The 27,606-nt window shown below is 41.3% G+C and overlaps 1 protein-coding gene across 1 annotated transcript in view; it reads left to right on the top strand.

The window, feature by feature from the left end:
• The first annotated feature begins 16,896 nt into the window (after positions 1–16,896).
• The window catches only part of Gimap1 (GTPase, IMAP family member 1), a 19,020-nt gene continuing 8,310 nt past the window's right edge, over positions 16,897–27,606 (top strand). Inside the window, exons 1-3 of the mRNA XM_010637586.2 lie at positions 16,897–16,973; positions 19,355–19,402; positions 21,005–21,866. Coding sequence (XP_010635888.2) covers positions 19,360–19,402; positions 21,005–21,866 — 905 coding nt within the window. The 5' untranslated portion in view covers positions 16,897–16,973; positions 19,355–19,359. The remainder of the gene's footprint in view (positions 16,974–19,354; positions 19,403–21,004; positions 21,867–27,606) is intronic.

Here is a 27,606-nt window from a genome sequence, read left to right as displayed (position 1 = left end):
TGCGTTCACCCGCTTTGTGGATGGGATTGCAAGTGTACACTTCCACACCTGGCTTGTTTACACTCTTAATATGTTCTTCTGTAGCACCCAGTCAGAAATTTTACAATAACACACTGGTCCTTCTGTACAATCCAGTTTCATTCCTCTCCTCGAGGGCTGAAGAGTAGTCACCTTAACTCTCCCTTACTTTGAGATATAATATGGTCGCAGGGTCCAGGAATCAGAATGTGCTCAAATTTGGGGGACCATCTTTGATTGGACCAGTCTTAGTATATCAGCAGCCAGAGGGTTTTCCCATTGGGAACCAAATTGCTTTCAGCTGATATTTCTTACCTGAAGCTCTCTGGGATGCTCCAGGAAACATCTCTCATCTCCAGCGACTCTGGGCTCCTTGTAGTGCAGATATTCTGCTCAACACCTCTCTCTATCTCTCTCTCTCTCTCTCTGCCTTAAAGACATCATTTGGTTAAATCATTAGACATCAATGCCTGCTTCTCATTGTAGCAGTGCTTTTATGACCTGTTTTCCTCATTAGTATTAATTAACTAGGAGCGTTTGTGGAAGAGGGAGAAGTTAAGTACAGCCTTTTTGCTATATTGAATATGATATCCCCAATCTTGTCTTAATTCCTGTCTTGTCTTAATAATACCTAAAGATAACAGGAGATGTGCTTTTGTATATTTATATTCATGCAGAATCATTGTGGATATCCATAATTTTGGAATGATTTTAAGCAAATCTCAAATTGTTATTACTTCAAAATATGCAGTAAACCTAAAAAATGAAAGTGACAGCAGTTTAAGCTTTTGGAACTCAGTTATCTGACCCTCAATCAGGGCTTGACCCTGAGGGGTCTGAATGCTCCTAGTAGTTTTGTTCTGAATGAGGCCCCACTATGGAGTTGCACATCCACAGTGAAAGTCTCTGTCCACCTCCACTCTCACCAGTCTGAAGAGGGGTTGGCAGAAAAGCCTGGGCCACTTTAGTGAGATCCCCATGATGAGCTCCATCCTCATCCCAGCCTACCCCCACCATGACCCATCCGAGCACTATGTACGGAGTGGACAGAGGCCTCTGACTATAACTTTATGATGTTGATTAGAAAAGTGTGGAGGAAGACAGTCAGGAAATGGTGGCAGGTAGGTTTTACACATACAGGAAGCTGACAGCAAACAATCTTGTTCTAATTTGAGACAGTTCTGGGAAATGGGCTGACAGAGTTTATAAACCACAGACTTCCTGGGTCACATTGAGATGCACAGAAAAAAACCCACAAAATTTCTAACTGCTGAGAGTGATGGCCGACAAGAGTAGGGAAATGACATGAAGTTACAAAATGAAGGGAGAAGTGAAGATTCTAGAAGCCTCCAGCAGGCTCCAGGTAAAGCCTGAGGGTGGGAGCATTACAAACTCATCTCTTTTTTTCCCTGTGCATGCTGTGCTGGGCAACTCTGCTCCCTGTGTGACATGGAAGACTAGGTGTGAATCCAGGGTCTGTGACAGGTGGAGTGTGGTTTGTGGAGATGGGTAATGGACTTGACTCATCAGGAAGAGAGGGCTGAGTACTCGAGTTTCACAGCAAAATCTGCTTCATGCCCAGAGGAAGACAAAGCTGACTTAATGACCCACCAGTCTTCAACTCATCACTTCTGTGATAAATCTTGGGATTCAAAACCCCAGGACTACATGCCAATTCCTTTCTTTCTTTTTAACAAATATCTTTCTTGATATATAAATCACATATGTAAAATTTACCCTCTTAGAGTATTCTGAAATTCAGTGCACACAGGATTGTTTTTGATACTCCTCCTCTCACAAGGCTCCCCACCCCACCAACCCGACATAAGGCTTGTCCCTCCCAAGGACTGGTCTCCATTAGGCATCTCTACTCCTCAGAAGCAGCCAAGCATATTCAACCAGCTCTCTGAGAATGAAGTTAGTGTTGCTGAGTTAGTGGGCTTGCCTCTGTGATGGCTTAGCAGGGATTTTGTGCTCACTTGGGTACAGCGAGAAATATTGGAGGACTTTCCATGAATAAGGATGAAGTGACCTTCCATCATATCCATATTCTTCACTTTAACCACAAAACAAATAAACCTCAGAGGCTTAATGTGTCCTGGACAAAGGCACAAAATGCAGTGGCAGCATTAAGCACATGACCTGTGTTCGCCCCTGGGCTGTTCTTTCCACTTTGCTGCCTGCATTAATGGAAGGCAAAGTGCTAAGGTGCTAACACAGAAGTCCAGTGCTTATGGGCTCATAGTGAGCAACTACAGTCACCATGGTAACACCATGCTAATAACCCAGTCCTAATGATGGCATCACTCAGGATTGGTAAAATCCGATGCTGTTGTGAAAAGGGGTGGAGATGATTTTAGGGGCAAATCCCTACTAGTTTTAATGCAGTAGGATGAGGGCTAATGGATTTCACATCCACCCCTTTGTTAACATCAGAATAATCCTCTTGGTAGAAATCCAAATCCCTTACATTCTACATGCCAACACTAGGTGGATGGTCCCAAAGTCTAGCACCAGCTTGAGCCATAGCCTCGTGTACTTGTACCTTGTCTGCAGGGGCCTCTGAGTGTCTGGGGTGGCTGAACTTTGGGAACACATATTTTCTTTTCAAAGCAAATTTTTTTTCACTGGAGCTTACCCTCTTCCACCCTTGAGAGTACAATGGCATCTTTCCTATTGTCTTGATGCAAAGTACTTGGCTTCTTTTTAATCCTAATGTTTTAGCAACATGTTCTCTGTGACCCTAACTTTACATTGTACTGCTGCACTTCCTATCTGTCCAAGCTGCAAATTTTTCACATCTTTCAGCTCTGCTCTTTGCTCTTGATCCTCATTGTAAATCTAAGAGCAGCCAGCAGCACTCGTGCCACAGCATGAACATTGGGCTGCCTTGAAATTTCCTTCATCATATTAATTACTACACTACCTTTAAATTCAGCCTCACACAAAGTCATGGGATATAAACAAAATATAGACAAATTATTTGCCAGAATGAAATGTGTATGGCCTAGTCCAATTTCCAAAAGTGTCCTCATTCCAAAATGAAGCCTCACAAGCCTGATTGTTACTGCCCACATTTTTATTAGCAATTTGGTCTTCTGAGCTCTGGTCAGCACCACCCATCAAGCAGCATTCACAACATTCTAAGACTTCATTAGCCTATATCTTCAAAATTTTCCAAACTTCTCCTACCACCCTGTTCCAAATGCTTCAGAACCATGTAAGCAGGTATAGTCCCTGCAATGGCTCCATTTCTCTGGTACAGTTTTATGTCCAGGGACAAAAATACACTTCTATCTCACACCCCCAGTGAGCTGCCTGTTTCTAACAAGCCCCATATCCAAAGAACACAATTAGTGATGAAATCATTAGTGGATTAATCAACTGATAAGTATAGTGTCCCCATGATCCAATCCCCTTCCAAATGCCTATCTCTGAATACATAAGAATACTGGAAGAATATCTTAGGTCTAAATTATATCAACTTTGAAACATGCTCCTTTTCTGGTCAAACTGAAAGTTTTTCATATTTTTCCACTCCACATTTTGTTCCTAATTTTCATAGTAAATTGTACTAAAAGTAGTCAGCCATACCCATGCCACTGCCCAAGTGCTGTCCTATCTTGCAATTTTCTGCACCAAATAAACTTGCCTATGACCTTTATGCTTGGGGTCCCACAAAGTTTCAAGGCATGATTATAATACGTTTACATCATTTACCAAGGTGGAGCAAGGAAGTCCTGTAGCCCAATTCTAAATTTAGTCCCTATATCTGAAATCACATGAGCATAACTTATTGTCTGCATTTCTATCAGAATTCTAGAATTTTAAACCCTTACCAAAATCACCCATTAAGTTTTGCTTATAGAAAACACTCTGGCTTTCTGTGGCTCAGTTCTCCAATATTTTCCAAACTCTTCTCACAAAGCAGTTAAAAAGGCTACTCTGCAAAGTCTCAGTTATACTCACACAGAATGACCTCACTTTTTGGTACAAATTTTCAGTGTTAGTCAACTATGTTGTCACTGTGACAAAATACCTGAGGTAGTCAACTCATGAAGTATACTTCAGCTGCTGTTATGGCTTGATGTAAAATGTTTCCCAAAGGCCCATGTGTTCAGAGCTGGCACTTTTGGAAGGTGGCTAAATCATGAGGACTGTAACTTCATCAGTGAATTAATCCATTGATTCAGTCATAATTTGATAGTACTACTGGAAGGAGATGGAAACCTAGGAGATGGGGCCTAGTTGAAAGGTGAGCCTTGGACATATAATCCTGGGGACTATAGCTTGCCCTTGGCCCATTTTTCTCTCCTCTCCTCTCCTTTCCTCTCCTCTTCTCTTCTCTTGTCTTCCTCTCTCCTTCCCCCGACATTTTCCTCTCTGCTTCCCAGTTACCAGGACGTGAGCAGGTTTTGTACTACAATATACTGCTTCAGCATGGAATAGAAACCATGGTTAATGGAAACCATGGTTCAATGGAATCAGTTTAACAAAGACTGAAACCACAAGCCAAAAATAAATATTTCCTTCTTCAAGTTGATTTTCTCAGGTATTTTGTCACAGCAGTGCAAAGTTGACTAACAGACACAATATGAGAGGTTTCAGTCCATGGTTGCCTGGCCCTGTTGCTTTGTGGCAGCACAGTGCATCATACTGGGATCACATTGTAGAGGAACCTTGTTTATCTTATGGTGGCTACAGAGCAAAGAGAGAAACAGGAAGAGTCAAGGATCCCAATGTTCCCTTCACTTAATTTAACTTAACTCCCAACGACTCAACTTCCTTCTACCTCATCTCCTAAAGGCTCCACATCTCCCACAGTACCACAGGCTGCAGAACAACCCTTTAACTGATAGGCCTTTGGGAGCCAGTTATCCAAACTATAGCATAACCTAAAGGGAGCAAGCACACAGTCCCCAATTCCACTGGATGTGATAGTGACCCAATTTTAGTGAGGGCAATGCCTGCAGGATAGTAGTTCTCAAACCGAGGTCCCAAGGTCTGCAAGACTCCATATAAAACTGTCTGATTCATACCCAAGTTTCTAGCAGCACAATTAATAACAGCTAAATCTTGGAAGAAGCCTATATGTCCATTAACACACAAATGAATGACGAGCATGTGGTATTTACATAAAATAGAGTACTGCTCTGTCATAAAGAAAGTAAACTTGCATCATCTGTAGGAAAATGGATGTACCTTGAGACTACAATTTTAAATGAACTAAATCAGACACAAAAGCTTAAATATGGCATGGCCTCTCTTATAAGAAACCCAAAGTATAAATAATCAGCAAAATAAAAGATACATAATACAAATAAAGGAGATAGATCTTTCTCAAGTGGAAAGAGGATCAAGAGATGGAGGAAGAGAGACAGGTAAAGGGGATGAAAAAAGAATTAAGATATGCTATGCACAACTCCTCACAAGGAATGTAAACATTATGTACAGCAAATAAAGACTAATGAAAATAAATAAATAAAACTACCTAATCCAAAAACTCCAGGGATGTTACCTAGCCATCTGTATTTTAACTACCTCTTTAGGGTGATACTGGTACAGGTCATGGCTGGAAAAAAAAAACAAAACCCTGTTCTAGCCATTGAGGATTCAAGGTTTACATACACTTTTCCATTTAATTCTGATGATTGTACTGAACAGTTTAATATTCCCATTTTAGGATGAGGGAATTAGGCTCAAGTTTGCCTAAGGTCACTTAGATCATCTGCGGTTCAACAGGAACTAGAACTCAAGCCTGTCTGATTCCAAACCCCCACTGATAATGTGGAGGATGTTTTGACTACATATGAACTCTTGGCTGAGAAAAATGTATGTGAGAGGGCTTTGAGGTAGGGAAGAGAGGTAAAGTTAGAAATAGACAAGTAGAGCTCTCTGCTCTATTTGTTGTTGTTTCTTAAATAGTTTGATTAACATGTCCCAGTTGTTCAGATTACTGGGGCTCAGTGTGATGTTTCAATAGATGCATCTGGTGCGTACAGATCAAATCTAGCCTCCCTTTATCCTCCCTTGCCCAACTTCCCAGCATCTGGTAATCACTACTCTATTTTCAGGTGGACTTCTTGTAATTTCTGCCTTTCAAGATTATTTCGCTTATTAACACACTTTCTTCCAGTTACATCCATTTTGCAATAAAAGACAGGATTTTATTTTTCTTTATGGCTGAATAATATTCCATTGTTCTTTCACCCCTTTATTCATCCTTTCATCTGTTGATGGACACCTGGGCTGACTCTGTGTCTTAGCAATGTTGAATAGTGCCTCAATAAATATGGCGGCAAGCAAGTATCCATTTGGTGTTCATTCTAATTTCATTTCTTTTGGCTATTTTCCAAGAGGTGAGATTACTGGATCACATGGTAATTTTTTGAGAAATCTTCATTGTTGTTTTCCGGAGTGGTTGTGCTAATTTATATTTGTACAAATAGTGTAAAAGAATTCCTTTTTCTCTAGATCCTTGCAGTTTTTCTTAGTTTTTTGATATTTTGATAGTAGCCATTATAAATGAAGTGCAATGATATTTCATTTTTTCTAAGTTTACATTTCCTGATGGGTACAGTTATTATTTTTTATACATTTGTTTGCCCTTTTACTACTCTTCAATGCCTACTTAGTTCATTTGTCCATTTTATTTGGATTATTTATTTTTGTTAAGTTTTTGGAGTTCTTTATATATTATCAATATTAATCCTTTTTCTGCCAAATATATTTCAAATATTTTCTTGTGTTCTGTGAGTTGTCTCTTCACTCTGTTATTTCTTACACTGTGCAGAAGCTTTTTAATTGGATATAATGTCATCTGTTAGGCTTTGCTGGTTTTGCTTTTATTTCTTGTGCTTTGGGGATCATAGCCAAAGAATTGCTCATACCAGTGTCTTAAAGTGCTTTTCCTGTTTTCTTCTAGTACTTTGAGAATTTCAGGTCTTACATTTAGGACTTTGACCTATTTTTGAGTTTATTTTTGAATGATGAAAGATAGGGGTCAAGTTTCAACTTTCTGCATGTGGATATCCAGTTTCACAGCACCATTTATTGAAGAGGCTTTTTCTCCAATGAATGCTTTTGTTTCCTTTGTAAAAAAAAAAAATCAGTTGGTTGTAGATGCTTGGGTTTATTTCTGAAATCTCTGTGGTCTTCCATTGATTGATGTGTCTGACTTTATGCCAGTATCATGCTTTTATAACATGTCTTGCAATCAAATATTGTGATGAGTTTTTATGATTCCATGTGAATTTTTAAATGTTTTTTCTAGTTCTGTGAAGTTGGTACTTTGATGGAGATTGTGTGAATTTCTAAACTGCTTTAGGTAATACAGATGTTTTAATAACATGAATTCTACCAATCTATTAGTATAGAAGGTCTTTCCAGTATTTGTGTCTTCCTCAATTTATTTAATCAGGGCTTTGTAATTTTCATTGCAGAAGTCTTTACTTTCTTTAAATTTATTCCTAGGTATTTTTGTAACTATCATTAATATAATTATTTTTATTTTCATGGGTACTATTCAAGCTCTGGATCTTGAATAGATAATATTCATGCCAGGACCTGAAGTATTAAGCCTGAAGAGTTAATCTTTCATAAGATGCTATAAAGAACATACCAGAAAACCTTTCTGAAGAACCCAACATTTTAGAGTCTGACTCCTTAACTCTTCAACCCAGATATTTTTATCTTTATTAAGCTCCCTTGACCTCTTTCTCAGTCTTTCTAGGTGTTGTTTTCACTCTACCTGACCACTATTCTGGTGGAAAACATTTACTTATAAGAGAGGAATGATAGTTCAAGGGTAGTGGGTGGCAGCTACATGTTTTGTCAGAGGGGAATTTCAGTACCTTCAGATCACACCAGACAAGACAGTTCTGTGCCTTCCCTGATGATGGGGCGTATCTCTGTAGCAGTTCTGGGTCTTGTGGTTTCTCCTCACATACTGAATTGTTACTTTTCTCACTTGGCAATAAAACCCACAACCAAGCTCTTCTCAAGAATTCAGAGAAGATAAGAAGTGAGAATGAAATACTCTTGCATATAGTGTGCTTGGAGAAGAAATGGGGGTTGTTGACAAGGTTCTGAGCAGAGGAAAAAGAGTGGGGTGAGAACAGTAGTGGGCTCACTTCCAAGGTCCAACAGCTGGGGCTCCTCTCCTACCCACTTTGAGAGCAATTGCTTTGTTTGCATGCACTAAGGAGTGGGATGGGTGAGAAGCCAGAAGTGGAAGAGGACCCAAGTAAATCAAATGGAATTCGGCTCATATAAAACACAATGAGTGAGAGGTCTTTTGAATCCACAACTTACACAGCCACTAATTACATACCTGTGTCCATGACATAACCCAATTGAATGCTGGGGTGAGTTTTCCATATTCTTAAAGAAAACTTTCAGGATCCAAACTTAACAAAAGTTAACTCACCAGCCTCATTTCTACACAATGTGACTTACTAACTCTAGGGTCTATCTATACTTGGCTTCCTTTGGCTATCTGATAACATTTTGCTGCCATTTGCCTTGAAATACTCTGTTTTTTCTTCCTGGTAACACTTCTAAGTCCTTTTCCTAATTTGTATTCACTTCAATTTCATCTCAGTGTTCTTTGTAGAAGCCCTTTCCAACTGCCCCCACCATTAGTTTAGTATACCTCTTATACTGTTGTAGTCAGGGTTTTGCAAGGGAATATAATTAATAAAGGACACATAATTTGTAGGATTATTTTATATTATTTACCCCAAAAGTCAAATGCAGAGAAGTGCAATAGATCTGTCTGTACTTTAGAGACCCACATTGGATCCCACAGCAATGTCTCACACAAGTCCAGCTGAAGGCCTAGAGTCCAAGGCAGTGTCCTCCATGAGTCCAGCCAGAGGTCTAGAGCCCACGGCAATGTCTCATGCAAGTCCATTTGGAAGATCTGCACCAGTGAAGGCCCAGCGGCCAGGGGTGGAAGCTAGAAAACCTTCACTGGTGGGGTGAAGGATTTGTGCCATCAGGCTGAGGGATCTTTATTGGAGTCAGGAAATGACACTCAAGGCAAAAATTAGGGCTCCCCTGATGAGAACGGCAGCCATTCCCAGTGACAGCAATGGGACATAGCTCCTCCAATGATGAGAACAGCATCAGGAAAAGCAGCCATGGCAAGCTTCTGCAAGAAAACCAACAGCAGTTCTCCTTGCTTGCTGTTGGCAGCAATCCTCAGATGGGTCTTCCACACCCAGAACCATCTGATTTAGTTCTGCTGGGCATTACAAGTTGACCATTAGTTAATCCACCGCATATACTTTCCCAAAGTGCCCTGGTGTTCTCCTTAATAACACTGACCATGATAAAGTCTTTCTTCAGTGCTATGCTTGCTTGGGAAAGGAAGTAGTGATAAGAAAAAGTGACAATGATAAAATCTTATCTTTTCATAGTATGGTACCCTCAAAGGGCTAAAGGTTCTATTCAGAAAAATTTCAACATCTAATAATTTGTTATTTTCTTACTATAATAAAAATTTCCACCTCAGCCTCAAAGTGTGGATCTCATTTAGTAGGAAATACTGATGTATTGCTACATAAATTAGGGAGGTAAGGGGGCCTACTTTCACTGTAATTATTTAATTCTCAGTATCTTCCACAAAAATTAACAGTGAAAGAAATGGCAAGATTTTTTGAATTTAAGAAAAGTAATGATCATTTTTGTCTCCATAAAAACTTCTACAACTCAATATAAAAAATGACTAACATCATTTAGTCAAAATGACTAACATAATAAATATATAAGACAGATATCAATAAGGAAATACACATAGTACTTTAACATAAAAATGATTAAATTATACTCATATTGAATAATGCATATGAAAATCACAATGAACATTTTTTCACCTACCAGACTGACAATAATAAAATTATGAGCAAGGATATGGGGAAACTAATAATAATATGCTGATAAACTGATTTGGTTAAATTCTTTATTGTAGACAGTACAGTAATATCTATCAAAATTGCAAATACATGCACTAATTATCCTTTCAGGAATATATCTGGGGAACCAGATTATCTATTACTGTACTACAAAACCAGTAGCATAAAGCAACAGTTTTATTATGTTCCTGATTTTGTGTGTCAGGAGTTTGGGCAGATCCCACAGGGGACAAGTGGCTTCTGCTCCCCAAGAATGAGGTCAGCTGGAGCAGCTCAAATGGCTGCAGATAGCAGGAACAGCTGGACAATGGGCACATCTGAGCCTTTGGTTGTCATCTGCTCCTGGGTCTTAGGGGACACCTACAGATGCTGGAATGGGTTTCTTCACTCCTTCCCCAAGAAACAGCGCTCTCTTCCCAGTGACCTTGCTCCTTAAGTTCATCTGATTATTGGCAATAATTATACAATTATCATGTATCACAAACATATATTAATAAAAAACGAAAAGCAAAATGTTGTAAAATCAGAGGAGTTTAAAGTTTCTATTGGTCATCTCTATTTGTTGTTTGGTTCATAATAACTAAGAAAGTAGGTTATATGTGACAACTCAGAGATCTTTTTTTTTTCTTTTATGCATTTTAATATTTTATTACATGCATTGCAGTAGAATTACCTCATCTATTTTCTAAAATAACACTGTTCGAAATGTGTTCATATTGCAATTAAACATCTCTTTACATGTTTGTGTTTGCCACATGAATTACAGTCAGAGATCTCTACAGAAACCTGATTCATCCACACTTTAGTTTCTTTATAGCCTACTGAAGCTTCTACCTTCCCACTCTACCACATCATATACTAAAGGCCTCCTCAAAAAAGCTACATATCAGTCTTCCAGATTGAAGGAATCTATATTTTATAACTTTACAAGGGAAAACTGCAATGTATTCCTAAGCTATCAAACGTTCCAGTGATTTCCTCCAAGCATCCCTAAAATACTCTTAAACACCTCTAATAACAATGCAGGAAGAATTTCTACAAAATATCAGACAAAAAACCCAATCAGCTAATTATTTAGCACTTTCTCTTTTTGGTACCGGGGATATTTAACACTTTTATTCATTAGTTTAAAACTAAACTTGTAATACAAATGGCAGATTAGAGGCAGCCATCACTCCCACTCTCAGTGAGCTGGAACTCAAAATAACTAGAAAGCAGCTACTTATTGAGGTGGGTGGCTGTGAGAACATAGTGCACAGAGGCTTAGAGAAAGCCAAAGGCTCTGAAGAGTGGGGCAGAAAGTGAGTGGAAGTATCTCAGTACCAATCAGGCTGCAGAATGGTCAGGGTGGGGTAAAGAGAGAGAGAGACTCAGTAAGCAAAACTGACACTGAAGTCGGCACAGTGCACAAGGCAGTCTGAATATGGCTATTTGGGCAGCTCTAAAACAGTCTGGTGCTAGAGAAATTCTCTCACTTCCAAGTGCATAATGGTGCTGTCACTACTACATCATTTTCCTGTCTCCAGGAATCACAGCAAACATGACTATACTGGCTTAGTAAATGACTACCTTGAGGCCCCGAGAAGTGCCACTGAAATAACGCCATAGAAAATTATGCAGGAAGTAACTTGCTACTGAGTTAACTTGCTTCCCTTTTAAGATGAATTGCTCAGTAACCAGCTGAGGGGCTGAGCAGGCAGGTATGCTAATGCATGTGGCTAGAACCATGGGTGTGGGTTGCAAGGGGGCTCCCCCATGCAGGTAACTGCCCTCCCCCATAAACGTTCTTCACAAGGGCACTGGAGACCCAGATGCACTGTAGCACCTGGTATCACCCAGTCCTGGGAGTTCGCTGAGCAAATCTCCCCAGAATAAATATCTGTGGGGAAACTTTGCATTCTGTGATAGAGCATATTGGCGGGCAAGGATGGTTCAACATCTCCAAATCGATGATCATAAGCAGAATTAAGGATAAAAATCACACAACTACTTCAATAAATGCTCAACAAGTCTTTGATAAAATTCAAGATCCCCTCATGATTAAAAAACCCACTAAACTAGGCTTAGAAGGATTATACTTCAGCATAATACAGGTTATATATGACAAATCCATAGCCAAGATCATACCAAGTGAAGAAAAATTGAAAACACCTCTTCTAAAATCAGGAACAAGTGAAGGATGTCCACTCTGACCATTCTGATATAGTACTGGAAACTTTAGCCAGAGCAATCTGCCAAGAGAAAGAAATAAAATGGATGTAAGTGGGAAATGAAGAAGTCAAATTATTCCTGTTTTCAGATTATATAATTCAATACTTAGAAAAACCCTAATGGGTTCACTAAAAGTCTCTTACAACTGATAGACAAATTCAGCAAAGCAGCAGGGTACAAAAATTTACATACAAAAACATAGTTTTTCTACACACCAATAATGAAGTCACTGAGAAAGAAAGCAGAAAATCCCATTTTACAAAAGCTTTAAAAATATATCTAGGAATAAATCTGACCAAGGAGATTACAGTGAAAATTTGAGAAAGAAATTGTAGAAGACAAATGGAAAAACCTCCCATGTTCATGGACTGAGAGAATTAAAGTTATTTAAATAGCCATTCTACCAAAAGTAATCTACAGATTCAGTGCAAGCCCCAAGAGAACATCAATACATTCTTCACAGAACTAGAAAAAAGTTCTAAAATTCATATGGAGGCCCAAAAGACACCGAATAGCCAAAGCAATCCTGAATAAAAAGAACAATGCTAGAAGCTTCACAATATCTGATTTCAAAATATAATATAGAACTAGGCATGGTGGCACATGCTGGCCTATAATCACAGCTATTTGGAAGACAAAGGCTAGCCTGGAGAATTTAGCAAGATCTTGTCTCAAAAAAATTCAGGATGGAGGGCTGGGGATTTAGCTCAGTGGTCCTGCCTCCTGCCTCACAAGTGCAAGGACCCGAGTTCGATCCTGGTGTACCAAAGAAAAAAAATCGGGGGGAGGGTGACTCAGATGCAACTAGCTTGTACAAGGTCCTGAGTACAATCCCCAGTACTGCAAAAACAAACAAAACTATACAGCCATTGTAACAAAAACAACATGCTATTGCCATAAAAATAGGCATGTATACTAATGAAATAGACTATGTTAGTTTTCTGTCACTGGGACAAAATACCTGACATCAATAACTTAAAGGAGGAAAGTTTTCTTTTGGTTCACAGTTTCAGGGGTTTTCAGCCATGGCCTGGTGGATCCATTCCTTTTAGGACTGTGTCAAGGCAGAGCTATTGTGACAGAGGGTGTGGCAGAGGAAAGCTGTTCATCTTATGACAGCAGGAGCAGAGAGAATGTGAAAGAGCGTCCACTGCATAGCCTTCCTCCTTCTTCAGCTTCTGTTCCATCAGGGTCCCCAGGCTGTTAGACAAGGGACACTGACTATATCACAAATTCTTTCAAGTAATAAATTTTGAATAGCACTGTTTGTAATCTGGCTGGAGCAAATATTCAAATTGTGTGAGTTCAGCCAGCAAGGGACACTTTGAGGTGAAACATCCTCTGAATTCTTATTTATACCAAAATATAATGATGAGTCCAAAACTGCCTAAGTGGACAGAAAGTCTAAAAGAGGCTGCTAAGACTTTTTTTTTTCCTGGTACATTTATTTATTGGTTTATTAGTTGGTTTATTGGTACATTTTAGGTATACAGTACAGTACAGTTACATTCATCATTGGGATCTTGTACCTTTACATGACAGGTCTTGCTTCTCATTTTTTCCCCTTGTCCCTGCCCACCCTTCACCCCCTCCTACCTTCCCCATTCACAAACACTTTGTTTCCATTTTCTCATATTTTTTTCTTTTCCCTTATTACCTTTCCCCTACCCTTCCCACTTTCCCTATACCTTTAGCCCTTTTCTTCCTATTTCACATTTTCAATTATCTCATTAGGATTTTATGTACTGTTATAGTATTTCACACCAGAGAAACTATTCGGTATTTACACATGTGTGACTTATTTATTTCACTTAGGAGTATATCCTCAATATGTATCCATTTTCCTATGAATGAATCTAGTTTCTCATTCTTTATGGCTAAATAATATTACATTTTATAGAAAAACCACATCTTCTTTATCCAGTCTCCAACTGATGGGCAAATGGGCTGTTTCCAAGTTTTAGCTATTACAAACTGTGCGGCTATAAACATAGGTGTGCATATATCACTGTGATATGATTCTTTTAATTATTTTGGAAAGATACCCAGCACAGGGATGGCTGGGTCAAATGGAACATCTAGTCCCAGTTCTGTGAGGTATCTCCATATTGATCTCCATAGTGGTTGCTCCAGTCTGCATTCCCACCAACAATAGAGAGGGGTTCCTTTCTCCCCACAACCGCACCAACATTTGTTATTGTGTGATTTCTTGATAGCAGCCATTCTTTGTGGGGTGAGGTGGAATCTCATTGTTGTTTTCATCTGCATCTCTGTTCCATTTGAGGTTCAGAAATTTCAGGTGTTTAGCACCTTTTTCCTTTTTGTCTTGCAGTTTTTTCATATCTTTACTTATGTGTCCCACCCTGCCAACAAACCCAATGTTTTACATCATCTTATTAAAAATATACACTCTGTCACTACACTGTCCAAATAGTAACCACCAGCTGCATGTATTCAATATATAATTATATGAACTAAAAGGAAATAAATGTAAAATTCAGCTTCTCCAACACACCAGCCATGTTGCAAGTGCTCAATGGCCACGTGCGGCCTTTGGCTATCAAACTGGGCCATGCAGATATTGAACATTTCTATCATCATAAGATTTTCTCCTGCACTGTTTTGTAAATATTGCTTTATAGATAAATACTGCTAAAAATAAATAAATAAATACTGCTTATAAACTTTTTATAATAAACCATAGAACCATTGTCAAATATATCTCAACATGATCACGAGATGCTGATGGTCTATTATTTTGGCTTCAGCCATTTCCCAGAATAGCCTTGAACCTTGGAAATAATATGCACAGTTGAAAACTTCATAGCATTCAATAAAACATGTTCCTTAGCTCAACCTCCCAGTGCTGTCCTACATTCTCTGGAATTTTTGGTCACACCACTGACAGAGGATGCAAGGGAAATATGTTCCTTCTGTGTTCATGAGCCAATGTCAGAAGGAAGTTTAAGAAGAAACTTAACTCAAAGATGAAGCAGAGAAATGTATTTGAGGTCCAAACCTAGGATAGCAGTACACAAAGAAGGCCTCTCCCTCCCACTGCCAGGAGATCTTAAAGCTGTTCATCCTCACCATGCAGCTGTCAGCCCTCTCCAGAAACTCGCTTCCTCTGAAAAGCAATGCTTTGAGGTCCAGAGCCTTTCCCAGGGGAAGTTTACATCCAATAACTTGTCGATGGGGATTACAAAATCCAGGCCAGTCACCTTCATCCCCAAGGTCCACTCAGTTTTACAGTGCCAACATTGTGAAGTCAACATTTTGTTATGACTACCTCTCAATTGAACTTCTCTTTGCCCGATCCTAGGTTATTCCCTTCCCACTCAAGGGTTAATCCTGAGAAGACACCCTAATAACCTCCCTCATCTCCATTTTATCTCTATGTCAATAGTCTGCATGCCCTGTAAACCAGCCTTTTATACACACACATGATCTACATTAGCAAACACAATTTACACTATGAGCAGGTCAAAAGGAAAAGAAATATGAAATTATTTCAATCATCATTAAAAATGTTTTTCATAATTTACACCTCAAATACAAGCCTTTAATTAAATAGGACTAAAGGAAGTATATCTACACTGATTATAAAAGTCAGTTCATTAATTGGCAATAACTGGTATTAGTATTAATAATATTAGTTTTCCTGCAATTAAAACACAAAATGAAAACAACAGCTCGCTTGGTTACCGAATTCTTGGTGTTAACCTCATTCTAATTTAAGTTGCAATTTTTCTAATGACTAAAGACAGATTCCTTTACATGTACTCCTAGGCTATTCTTACTTATTCTTTACAAAGTGTCTGTTCAGTTTTTGTGCCCATTTTTCTTAGGTTATGTGATAGGTCCCACAATGTTCTAAGCAGGTCTTGAGTCAGTCTTGTAGACTTGCCGCTAAATGACTGACTCTTTTGGTGGCTTCATGACGCTCTTGAGAGAAAACAGAATAACTAGCATTGGTGATACCAACCCAGAGGAACAGACAAGCCTCCTAACAAGACTGTTATTTTTTTCATTTTTTGTTTGTTTTTTTGTTTGTTTGTTTGTTTGTTTGTTGAGACAGGGACTCACTATGTAGTTGAGACTGACCTGGAACTCACTATGTAGCCCAGGCTGGTCTTGAACTCACAGTGATCCTCCTGCCTCAGCCTCCTGAGTGCTGGGATTACAGGAGTGTGCCACCACGCCCAATTGAGATTGTCTTAAAAGCAGGAAAATGTGTTCATCCTTGACATACCTTCTGGCTCTGGGTTCTTCAATAACCAATGCAAGAGCCTTCCATTTTCAGAGAATGATGAGACTTTACTTCTGGATTTTTCTGGTTGAGTGGACCCTGGGCTGGCACTAGCCACATGAGTGTCTAGCCAGTGGACAGCCACTGAGAATGGTTATCATGTTCTTTGTTCTTGGACAAGAGTCTTTCTATTCCTTTTTTATAGAGTGGGGGGGAAGTCTCTAAAAAGCAAAATGCAAATGAGGATTAGCAGTAATCAACTCTAGAAATAAAGTCAATTCTCAGGGGTCTACAAAGCCTTTCCCTTCCCAGGCTTTGATATTACTAGCCAGCTGGAACACACACACACCTGAGACACAGCAGGAGGTGGATTTTGCAGAAATAATGCAAAGGCACAAGGGATGGAAATGATTCTGTCTCTTTAAGTCATCATCATGGGCCCTCCCTGAGCTTCCTGCCCTCTGAGGCTCAGTGACTTCCTCTGCACACTGGAGGAAAGAGCCTCCTGAACTCACAGCGGAAGGGAAAGCAGGAGGTAAGGGCCTCCAGAGCCCCTTCAGAGCCTGTCACCAGGAAAGGTGAGCGGGAGCCAGGGAGCTGGGAGCTGGGTGGGCGCCCTGAGACCAGAAAGCTGTGATTCCTGAAGAGGGCCTGCTGCCCAGACACCTGCATTCTAGCAGTGCCCTGTGGGTGAGCAGGATGCATGACAGTCAAGGTTGTGTTTCTAAGATCTTACAGATGTCCCATCCGAGTTTCAAATAGCGAGAGCTCAGAGGAAGTTTTAGGAGCATCTTCCCTGAGCACAAACCTTGTCAGGGAGTAAGACCTTCCTCTTCTTATACTTCCTAAATACAGTAAGAGAAGTGTGTTCTTGGCCCACTTCCCGGAACAACAAATAGTTTGAAAGACACGAAACATTCCCCATATCTGCAAAGGCAAAATGTTTCTGTGTTCGCATAAGCAATCTAACCTTGAGGCAAATTCCTATGTGACAAGTGTGGGTACAAGTGAACTCTCCCCTCCTCCTCCCCGTGCACAGTACAGGGCCCTCAGGTGACATCTCAGCTTAGGAACTTTGTCTTCAAACCCTTTCCCTCCATGTCCCTTAAAGTCTGCTCCCTAATTCAAGCTTCTCCTGCTCCATCTGGAGGGATGCCTCAATTGCCTCATCTGTACACTGCCATTTGAAAAACAACTGATTTCCAGACTCGGAGTTGTGGGCTAACTGTATCAGAAACATCCCAGTCACTGACTCTGAATCTCTGAAAAAGGGACCAAGCAATGTGATTTTCCACAGAACACTTAAGTAATTAGAAAATGGTGAGTTTGGGAGGCAAGGAACTGGATGAATTATGAGGTCTCAAACTATTAAGAATTAAAATTCTATCTGCTTTATACTCCTAATTAAGAAACTTGTATCACACCAGATTTCAGCTGGGCTTCTCTCTTTAAAACTGTTTAAAATCATTTCAGTGCCTTTTATAAACTGTGGGAAACTCTGTAGCTGACCCAAGTGGTCCCTCCACCCCCTCCTCATTTCCATCTTTGACAGAACTTTGTGCTCCAGCTGTATTCTTGTTCTCAGCTCTGCATCTTGTGGCTACTGCTTCATTTCTGCTCTTTGTATAGGCTGCAGGAGTTTGGGGGGACTTTACTGAAGCCTTGAGGAGGTGGCTGGGGAGTGACTGCAAAACAGGAACAGCTTCAGGTTGAACACTAGATAAACCTGTGCCCTAAGTCCCTTGGCCAGAGAGTTGTTCAGCCAAACTCTGCTTTTCTTCATGTATGTCACCAACAGGGGAGAACACATCGCCTGCAGTAGCTGAGGGAGACATAAAGAGGAAGAATTTGAAATGATGGGGAAGTGTAGATAAGAACAGAGACAGAAATGTGGGAGAGGATGAACAGTCATGGGGAGAAAGTACAGAGTACATAGGAAAGACCCTGAAGTCTGCTTATGAGGAGTAGCTGACTTCGTGGGGATTAGCCGTCAGAGTCTAGAGAAGCAGATTTAGAGGACACAGTACATCTGTGCTCGGGAACTTCTGGGATCAGGCAAATCTGATGGCAGGGGCTTCAGTTAATGTGAGAATTGGGCATCACGTCACTTAGAAAAGCCTCAGATTTGGAAGCAGGATCACCAGTGGTTGAAGGGAGTGCTCCAGTCCCTCCAGAACACAGGTTTCACACAGGCAGGTTTAGTGAAGCCAGCCACTCTGGCTTCAAAAGAGCAGAGGCAGATACTTTCCAGATCAGCTTGAGAGATAGGCATGTTCTATAGTTTCCAAAAAATGGTTATAATTTTTTCTTGTTTTCCAGGCCAAAAACCCTAAGATGGGTCCCTAAGTCGCCAAGTAAATTTTACAGTTCTCAGAGTTTACCTAACTGCTGAATCCCTAGAAAAAGTCTAATGTTTGCAGCTCTGTCACTGAGCTAAAATTACAGGGAAATGTTGACATCTGAAGACATTCATTGTGAAATCAATGTTATAACTCTTTTGCATTTTAAGTCCCTGAAAAAACAAATCCAAGCTCACAAAATGTTCACATGGTGTGATTACAACCCAAAGTCAGGATGTTGGCCAAGCTGCATGCTCCAAGGGGCAGAAGACATTTCTGTGGTCCCATAAACTATTTAACCTTGGGGTGGGTTACAATGTGACAAGTCTCAATACACCTGAACTCTCATGTTCCAGGTTCCCCTCAACTAATTATGAAAACACTTACATTATCTCTCAAAAATGTTAGCACAATTTCCTGTAATTGACATCATGTACCTGCCTTCTCGATAACCACCTGCCCTTCCCACAAAGCGTACACTTACATGTTCAGACCCTTGCAGGCAGGAGCCAGACCTGGGCACTTTGACATCACCAGGTCTTTATATAGTGTCGGTGTTACAGTCATTTGGAAGAATAAACACGTAAAAAAAGAATAAATCATGTTTGGGACTCTTTCAGGGAAGATGGGAGGTCGAAAGATGGCAAGGGATGAAGAAAACGCCTATGGTAAGAACATATCGCTGCAATTCGTCTTCCCCCAGGGTAAGAAAGGGAGGGGGGCTCACTCAGAACCACAGAGAAATCCCAGGGCATCAAGGCTGGAGGAAACAGCAGGAGCCTGGGATCTGTTTTTCTTTGGATCTCTACCCTGTCCAGCTGTGAGATGTTCTTTTTCAACTCACCTGCCCTGCAGTTCCCCTGTGATAAACACCTGCATTAATGCTCACATGCATTAACATGCGTTAATCCCATTGTGCAGAAGAGATTTAATGCAGACTGAGCACTTCCCCAAGGTTGCACAAGGAGCATGTGGTGGGCCATGATTTAGCCAACTGGCCGGGACTCCAGTGAGCCTTTGGCCATGGAGAAGGACTGTCCTTCCTTCTGGACTTTCCTCCGAGGCTGGTATCTGGGAGAGCGTGGCAGTCAGGTATGAAACAGGTCTGCCTGTGTAGGGGGTGATGGCAGACAATGTCAGGTGAAGCAATGTCGAGAGATGATAGAATGTACCTTCTAAAACCTTCAGCAGTAGTTGGAGCAGCAGCAGGGACAAATAGAAGAGCCAGACAGAGGCACCTAAAAGAGTTTAAAGCCAAGGAGCACTCTGAAGATCTAGTTTAAAAGAGGGAAAGTTCAAATCTCATTCTTCTCTTTTGTCCTGAAGATGAGAAAGCTTCAGCTCCCAAAGAGAAGTTGTTTAAATTGATGCATGAGGTGTGATTACAGTATATGGTGAACGTTTACATTTTAAAAACTCATTACACCTGTAATCCCAGCACTTGGCAGGCCGAGGCAGGAGGATTGCTGTGAGTTAGAGTGACCAGTGTGGGCTACAAAGTGAGTTCCAGGTCAGTCTCAACTACATAGTGAGACCCTGTCTCAAAAAACAAAAATAAAAACTCATTATAGTAAAAGACACATTACCATAAATCCTCCTCAGAATGCTCCTCTTGCTTTGAATACATTTATTCCATCATTTTTTATTCTTTCTGAAGCAGCTCTGGAAGTCCTCTTCCCTGAGTGTCTATGAGCTGTGATGAAAAACTTAGTAAATGCTGCTGCCTGGTGACATCCAAAAGAAAGGCAGGCTCATTGGAAAAAACATTACGATGTGTCCTCATCCGCCTTATTCACTGGATCTGGCAGGGTGTGACCTCTGCCTCCTCCCCAAAGTCAAGATGACCACAAAAAGTAGATGTTTTGACTCTAATCAGGACATCCAGGCAGCCACACAGAGAAACTAAAGACCTTCAAGAAAGAAGCCTTCCAGACATGCTTCAGAAAGTGGCAAGAAAGATGGGATAGGTGGGCCTGAAGCAAGGGGAAGGATTTCGGGGGAGATTCATGGCAATGTCTTTCACTGTTATAAATACTGTTAATTTATTTTTTTCTTCATTGAGTTTATTGGTACATTTTAGGTATACAGTACAGTTACATTCATCATTGGGATCTGTACCTTTACATGACAGGTCTTGGTTCTCAGTTTTTCCCCTTATCCCTGTCCTTCCTTCACCCCCTCCTCCCTTCCCTCTTTAAATATTGTTGATTTAAACACTCGCTGTACTTGCTGACCACATTCGGTATGATTATAACATTTTGCACTCCCAGGTTCCGAAGATGAGCCCGGGTCCCTGCAGGAGCCTCAGCTGAGGCTCATCCTGGTGGGCAGAACTGGCACCGGCAAGAGTGCCACAGGGAACAGCATCCTGGGCCACAGGCACTTCCTCTCCAGGCTCGGAGCCACAGCCGTGACCAGGGCCTGCGCCACCGCCAGCCGGAAGTGGGGCCGGTGGCACGTGGACATCGTGGACACCCCAGACATTTTCTGCTCCGAAGTCCACAGGACAGACCCTGCGTACACAGAGAGAGGGCGCTGCTACCTGCTTTCTGCCCCCGGGCCACACGCGCTGCTCCTGGTGACCCAGCTGGGCCGCTACACGGCCCAGGACCAGGAGGCGCTGAGGAAGGTGAAGGAGATGTTCGGAAAGGACGTGATAGCTCAAACTGTAGTCGTCTTCACCAGGAAGGAAGACCTGGCCGGAGGCTCTCTGCAGGATTACTTGCGCTATTCAGAGAACCCGGCCCTGCGGAAGATGGTGGCAGAGTGTGGGGGTCGAGTCTGCGCCTTGGACAACAGGGCCACGGGCAAGGAGCGGGAGGCCCAGGTGGAGGAGCTGCTGCGCCTGGTTGAGGGCCTGGTGCGGGAGCGCGGGAGCGCGTACTACACCAACCAGGTTTATGGCCTGGTGCACGCGCTGCGCGGGGCGCCCCTGGAGGAGCAGCTCCGAAGGGTGACTGAGAAGGTGTCGGCTCACATGCACCGGCCTCCCGGAGTCAGGCTCCTGGCCAAGCTGTGGGAGTGGCCCAAGTCCCACTGGACCGGCAGGAGACGAGGCGTGGCCATCCTGCTGGGAGTCGCCCTCCTGGTCTATGTGCTATTCTACAGGCACACACCCCAGCCCCTTGTTGGGTGACCTGAACATTAGGTAACACAGGTCTTAAAAGTCTCAATAACTTGGGGGAAAAAGGGACTGATTAAGTGCTGAAGGGGAAGATTAGAACTTCATCCCAAAGACACCTTTGGAGAGGTGAGAAAGTTGAAGCATTGTGTCAACTTTGCCAACCCTCAAAACTCACTTTGAAGTGTTTTAAGTCTTGACTTTTAACCATATGTAAGCAGGGAGAGATATAACTGTAGTGGGGAAATTACATAAAGAGAGATTCTTTCTGATAAAAGAAGTCCTGATAATGGAAAAAAGGGGCAAGTATGCAGACTGAAAGCCACAGACCCTTAAGTGCAACTTGGTGCAGCTGTAACACTGGGTTCTAAAGAATGGGCCAGTTCACAAAGGTTCGTGAGTGCTGTGTCATTACAGAGTTGGATGCTGACTGGTTGTGCAAAGCAAACAATAGGGTTTCCTTATTTCAAAGCATACCAAGAACCATTTAAGGGCAGCCATTGTCTCTAAAACAGCTAACCTCCAGCCAGCAGGTGCAGACACTTATGCCTAATCATCTGGAAGAGGAAGGGAGCTGTGCACAGGAGTTCTAGGACCTTTTTCCACCCCTGGTTAGGAAGCAGGGAACTAGCACATGCACATAAGTGTCACATCCAATTAAGGGTCTCTGGAGGCTTGGGGGGGTCACAGGCTTAGATGAACTGTGGCCAGGTTGCACGAGGCCCATGATGGCCGCTGCAGTGAGCTGAGCACTGTGAAGAATGGCTGGAGAAAAATCCACTCTTAATTCCATCCTTTAGCCTCCCAGGAGCCTTGCTGGGTCAACACAGGGGCCAAGCTAGGGGGTGACCTTTGATGATCTGAGCAGGCACCAGCATCAGGCTAAGGGAAGGGCCTCAGTGTGGTGGCCCAGGAGCTGCCTGCTCCAAGCTCATGCTGTCCTGGGCCGAGGTCCACTTGCCAGCTGGGCTAATGTCAACCAGTTCTTTCATTTTTTTCTGAAGTCTCACACGTGTCCACAAAGGCTCTCTGATGTTTGTCATTATTGTTTCTGTCTTGTTGTAAACCTAAATATGATTTTAAAAATGAATATTATGATTTTTAAATTCTTTGTAGACCTTAGTGTATGAAATATACCTGGATCAAAGGAAGGTTTGCCATTTGAGGGTACATTGACCAAGTTGGAGCATCATCCCACATGGTAGGGACTGTGAAGGGCACAGGCTGATGGGCACATGACCTGAGGTGCTCTGAGACCTGGGCTAAAGTTTTCGCTGAAATGTACATATTAATATGAATCTTTATAGTTTACACACGTGTGATGAAATAATATGAATGAAAGCCTTTTCTAGATTTAATTCCATAAGAATACAGTACAGTAGCAAAGTATCTAAGACATCATTTTTGTTATAAACGCGTGTGTGTGTGTGTGTGTGTGTGTGTGTGTGTAGTCTAGTAATAACATAAGGGCAGTATCTTACTCACTTTCATTATTGCTGGGACAAAACATCTAATACAAATTAAAGGAGGAAAGGTTTATTTTGGCTCACATGTTAGAAATTTCATATTTGACAGACTTAAATATAGAAACCACATGGTGACCCCATCCCTATGACACAGCCTGTTGCAGTTTTCATGGACTCTCTTTTAGGGTGACTTTGTTCTCTGCCTGCTTTTTTCAGCTGACATTTTAACTTCTTGCCATCTCCAACTTCCTGAGTTCTCCACTGCACCTTTGGCTTCACCCTGACAGATTCACACATTGCCCTCTCAGGGGCAACCACCTGGCCTTCCAAGACTTCTTCTGAAAAATGGGTGAAAGCCTCCCTCACCCCACAACTCTTGCATTTTGTATGTCTGTAAAATCAGGACCATGTAGATGACTCCAAGTTCTGCTGCCAGTTCCTTGATTATAGCTGCAGAGGCTTCTTCTGAGTGTCTGAGTGGTTGAGCTCCAGGGAACTCCTTCCCATTTGGTACATAATGAGCTGGGTTTCCTGGGGCTTTCTTCTCAAAGCAAAGTCTTTCACTTTTGTAGGGTGAGGATTGGGGTCTTACTGTTTCCCAGGATGTCCTCAAAGCATACTTCTTACTGTCCTGATGCAAAATACTTGGCTTTTTAAAAATGTTCATCTTTTCAGCAACCAAACTGTCCTGGGCCAAAATTTTACTGGCCCCAAATTTACAGGCGCATCCATTCTAATGAAACTCAAAACATTTACAGTCACTCAGCTCTGCTGTTTGCTCTTGAGTCTCAATGAAGAACTGGCTAAAAGTCCACAGCTATACCCATGTCACAACCTGAAAGTGGATTGTCTTGAACTTCCCTCCATTGGATTAATTACTCCACCACTTCTAATCTTAATTTTCCACAAAGTCTAAGCACATGAGCAAAATGTTGGAAAATTTTCTGCCAGCACATAACACTCCTGCTCTCAAGTCAAACTGCCAACGGAGTTCTTGTTCCCAACTGAAATCTCTTAAGCCCGGCCTCTACCATTTTTCTTTTTATTCTGATCTTCTGAGCTCTGACCAGAGTTTCCCATCAAGCTCTGGTTACAACATTTTAGGGCTTCTCTATCCAACAACTCTAAACCTTTCCAAATTCTTCCCATGAACCAGATCCAAAGGCTTCTAACCCACGTGGTCAGGTACATTCACAGCACCAACCCTATTCCTGAAACCAAAATCTGCCTTAGTCACTTTTCTACTTGCTAGGACAAAATACTCAATATCTGTAACTTAAAGGAGAGGTTTATTTTTAATAAATATTTTAGAAATTTCACTCTATGTTTGGTAGGCCCAAACATAGAAAGCCCATGATAGACGGATCTAGGCACAGGAAAGCCGTTCCTGTCACAACAGCCAGGAAGCAGAGAAGAAAGGGAGGAGCCAGGGAGGGATACATAACCTTCCTGGTCACATCCTCCATGATCCACCTCTGCCCAGGGCCCAGCTCATAACAACAAATCAGTTGTGGCAACCCCATAGTTCAGTCACCTTCCAAAAGCCTTCCTCGGAGGCCCTTGAGGGGACATTCTTCATAGAAACCATAACAGTCAGAATGTGATTGTTAAATACATTTACAAAGTGCAACCAAAAATGTATTTTTCCTTAAATGTCACTAATTAGTAATCCTTAGGTTTAGAAAAATACAAAGTAATAGGTACATGTGAAAGACATTTAACTTTATCTTTCAAAATATAATTTCATGTTATATATATACACATATATGATAAAACAAAATGCCAGGGAATATGAAATAAAAGCTATAGACATAATGCTTTAATATGATAATATTAAATGATAATGTGATAATAATTCATACCTTATGATATGATGATAACTTCATACCTTATAATGAAAACAAGTAATGAGGTGGGTTTTTTTGCAACTTCTTTAATGTTCGGGTACCTTTGACTAAGATTCTCTATGAATTTTAGAAAGACAGAAACTTGGGCCTCAAAGATCAAGTTCTACTGTGAAGAAATATCTTTATAAAATAAGTCTGAAATTCTCCAACTAACCAAAAGCTGTGAGACTGAGTTTGTAATAATCTTGGTATTTGACTCTTCATAGGTTTTCAAGCAACTGCCATGATAGGACTCTAACTTAATTTGGGTAAGAGCCTAGCTACAACTTGGAATTTGGTGGTTTTGTAAGGCAATCAAGACAAAAGTAAACAATCAAAATACACTCAAACTGGAGAATTTCTCCCCCACCTTACTTTTAGAATGGATTCCAAAGTACTAACTCTCAAATGTCAATCATCCATTCTGTATATATGAGCATTTACACTTCATTAAAAAAAGATTTTAATTGCCAATTATTTTTTTGCCCTTTAAGATAAGTCCTTGGGGCCAGGGATTTAGCTCAGTGGTTCCACTGCCTACCTTGCAAGCACAAGGTCCAGAGTTCAATCCCTTGTACCAAAAACAAACAAACAAACAAACAAAAGATAAGAGAACCAAGACCTGTCACGTAATGGTACAAGATCCCAATGATGAATGTAACTGCATTGCACACCTAAAATGTACCAATAAACTCAATGAGAAAATAAAATAAAATAAAACAAGATACCTAAAAAAAAAAAAGATAAAAGTCTGTTAGGGCCAGGGATTTAGCTCAGTGGTTCCAGCACCTGCCTCACAAGGGCCCAAGTTCAATCTTCGGCACAAAAAAAAAGGTCTATTAAAAAGTTTCTTACCTGGTTCCACCACCTGCTCCACAAGGTCCCAGGTTAGATCCTTGATACCAAAAAAAGAAAAAGAGAAAAAAGAAAGAAAAGAAAAGGAAAAGCTTTTGCCTTTTGACAATCTGGGAATGCTTTCTCAAGCCCCTGGAGTCATCATTTTGAAATGCAAATCTAGGATTCTCCAGACACCAGAAGTAGGAATCTAATTTAATTTGGTTAAGAGCTTCACTTTTACACTCCAAGTTGCAAAATTTTCTCTGGCCATAAGAACATGAGGTTTATTTTCCTCTGGACAAAGGCAATTAGCTAACACAGATTGTCACAATGTAAATTTAAGATGAATTTCCATTTGACCCAGCTATCCCTCTTCCAGGTATCTTCCTAAAAGAGTTAAAGAAGGGCCGGGGATTTAGCTCAGCGGTTCGGTGGCCTGCCTTGCAAGCACAAGGACCCGAGTTCAATCCCCAGTACAAAAAAAAAAAAAGAAAAGAAAAGAAAGAAAGAAAAGAGTCAAAGACATCATATTATAGTGATACTTGAAATACTTATGTTTACAGCAGCATAATTCATAATAATCTTGGAAGCAGCCTATATGTCCATCAGCAGATAAATGGATGAAGAAAATGTGAGATTTACACACAATGGAGCACTACTCTGCCATAAAGAAAGACAAACTTGAGTTGTCTGTAGGAAAATGGATGCACCTTGAGACCATAATGTTAAGGGGAAATACATTAGACACAGAAGCCTAAGTATCTCATGGTCTCTCTTACATGAGAAACCCAAACTTTAAATAAAGAGCAAAATAAAACATAAACCCTAGGAAATAGGGAGATACACTTTTCTCAAATGGGAAGGGGACCAAGAGATAGGGGATGCAGAAAGGGAAGGGGATGAAAAGGAATGAAGAGGTATTAAGTGCACGCACCAGCCCAACACAAGGAACATAAGCATGTACTGCGACACGAACTAATAAAAATACATTTTAAATGTAAGATGAATTAGGTGTGATAATGAGTCCTCCTCGTGTGGCCAACTAGCGACAGTTTAAGAACACTCTTGCAGCGGTTGTATCCTCTTGGCTATGTCACTAGATGACTTCCCACCCTGTCTCTACAGTCTCTTTGCAGGTGGCCTGTGATGTTTCTCACATTCTGGTTTACTGCTTACTCAACAATAAAACTTTTATTTCTTTCCGACTTGGAGGGGTTTTCTGGGTTGGCAGTTAAATGGCTTGTTTTCCCCATCAAATCTCAGACAACCGTCAGGACGGGAGCTAAGCCTGACTCCAAACGACAACAGAAAGGACGGCAGAGGTCTCTGGACCCAAACTTAACCTAAGTCCACATTAAGTTTTCAGTCTCTCTTTGGCTCTTTTATGTTTCCTGCTCAAGCGTTAAAGCTGTAATCGTTTAGAAAAGCGAGGCGCTCTCCTCTCCAAAAGGGGAGGATCCTGGCTGGCCGGAGGCGATCACCGGCTTGCAGCCGCCCCCTGCGGGCGCCAGGCGGGGTTAGGCGGCCCCACCTCGCGGCTTCTCCCTTGAGTGTGGCTGCTC

Source organism: Fukomys damarensis, unplaced genomic scaffold, assembly GCF_012274545.1.
Source record: "Fukomys damarensis isolate Sample0158 unplaced genomic scaffold, DMR_v1.0_HiC HiC_scaffold_16, whole genome shotgun sequence".
Classification (NCBI taxonomy): Eukaryota; Metazoa; Chordata; class Mammalia; order Rodentia; family Bathyergidae; genus Fukomys; species Fukomys damarensis.
This window is presented reverse-complemented; position numbering and strand designations above follow the sequence as displayed.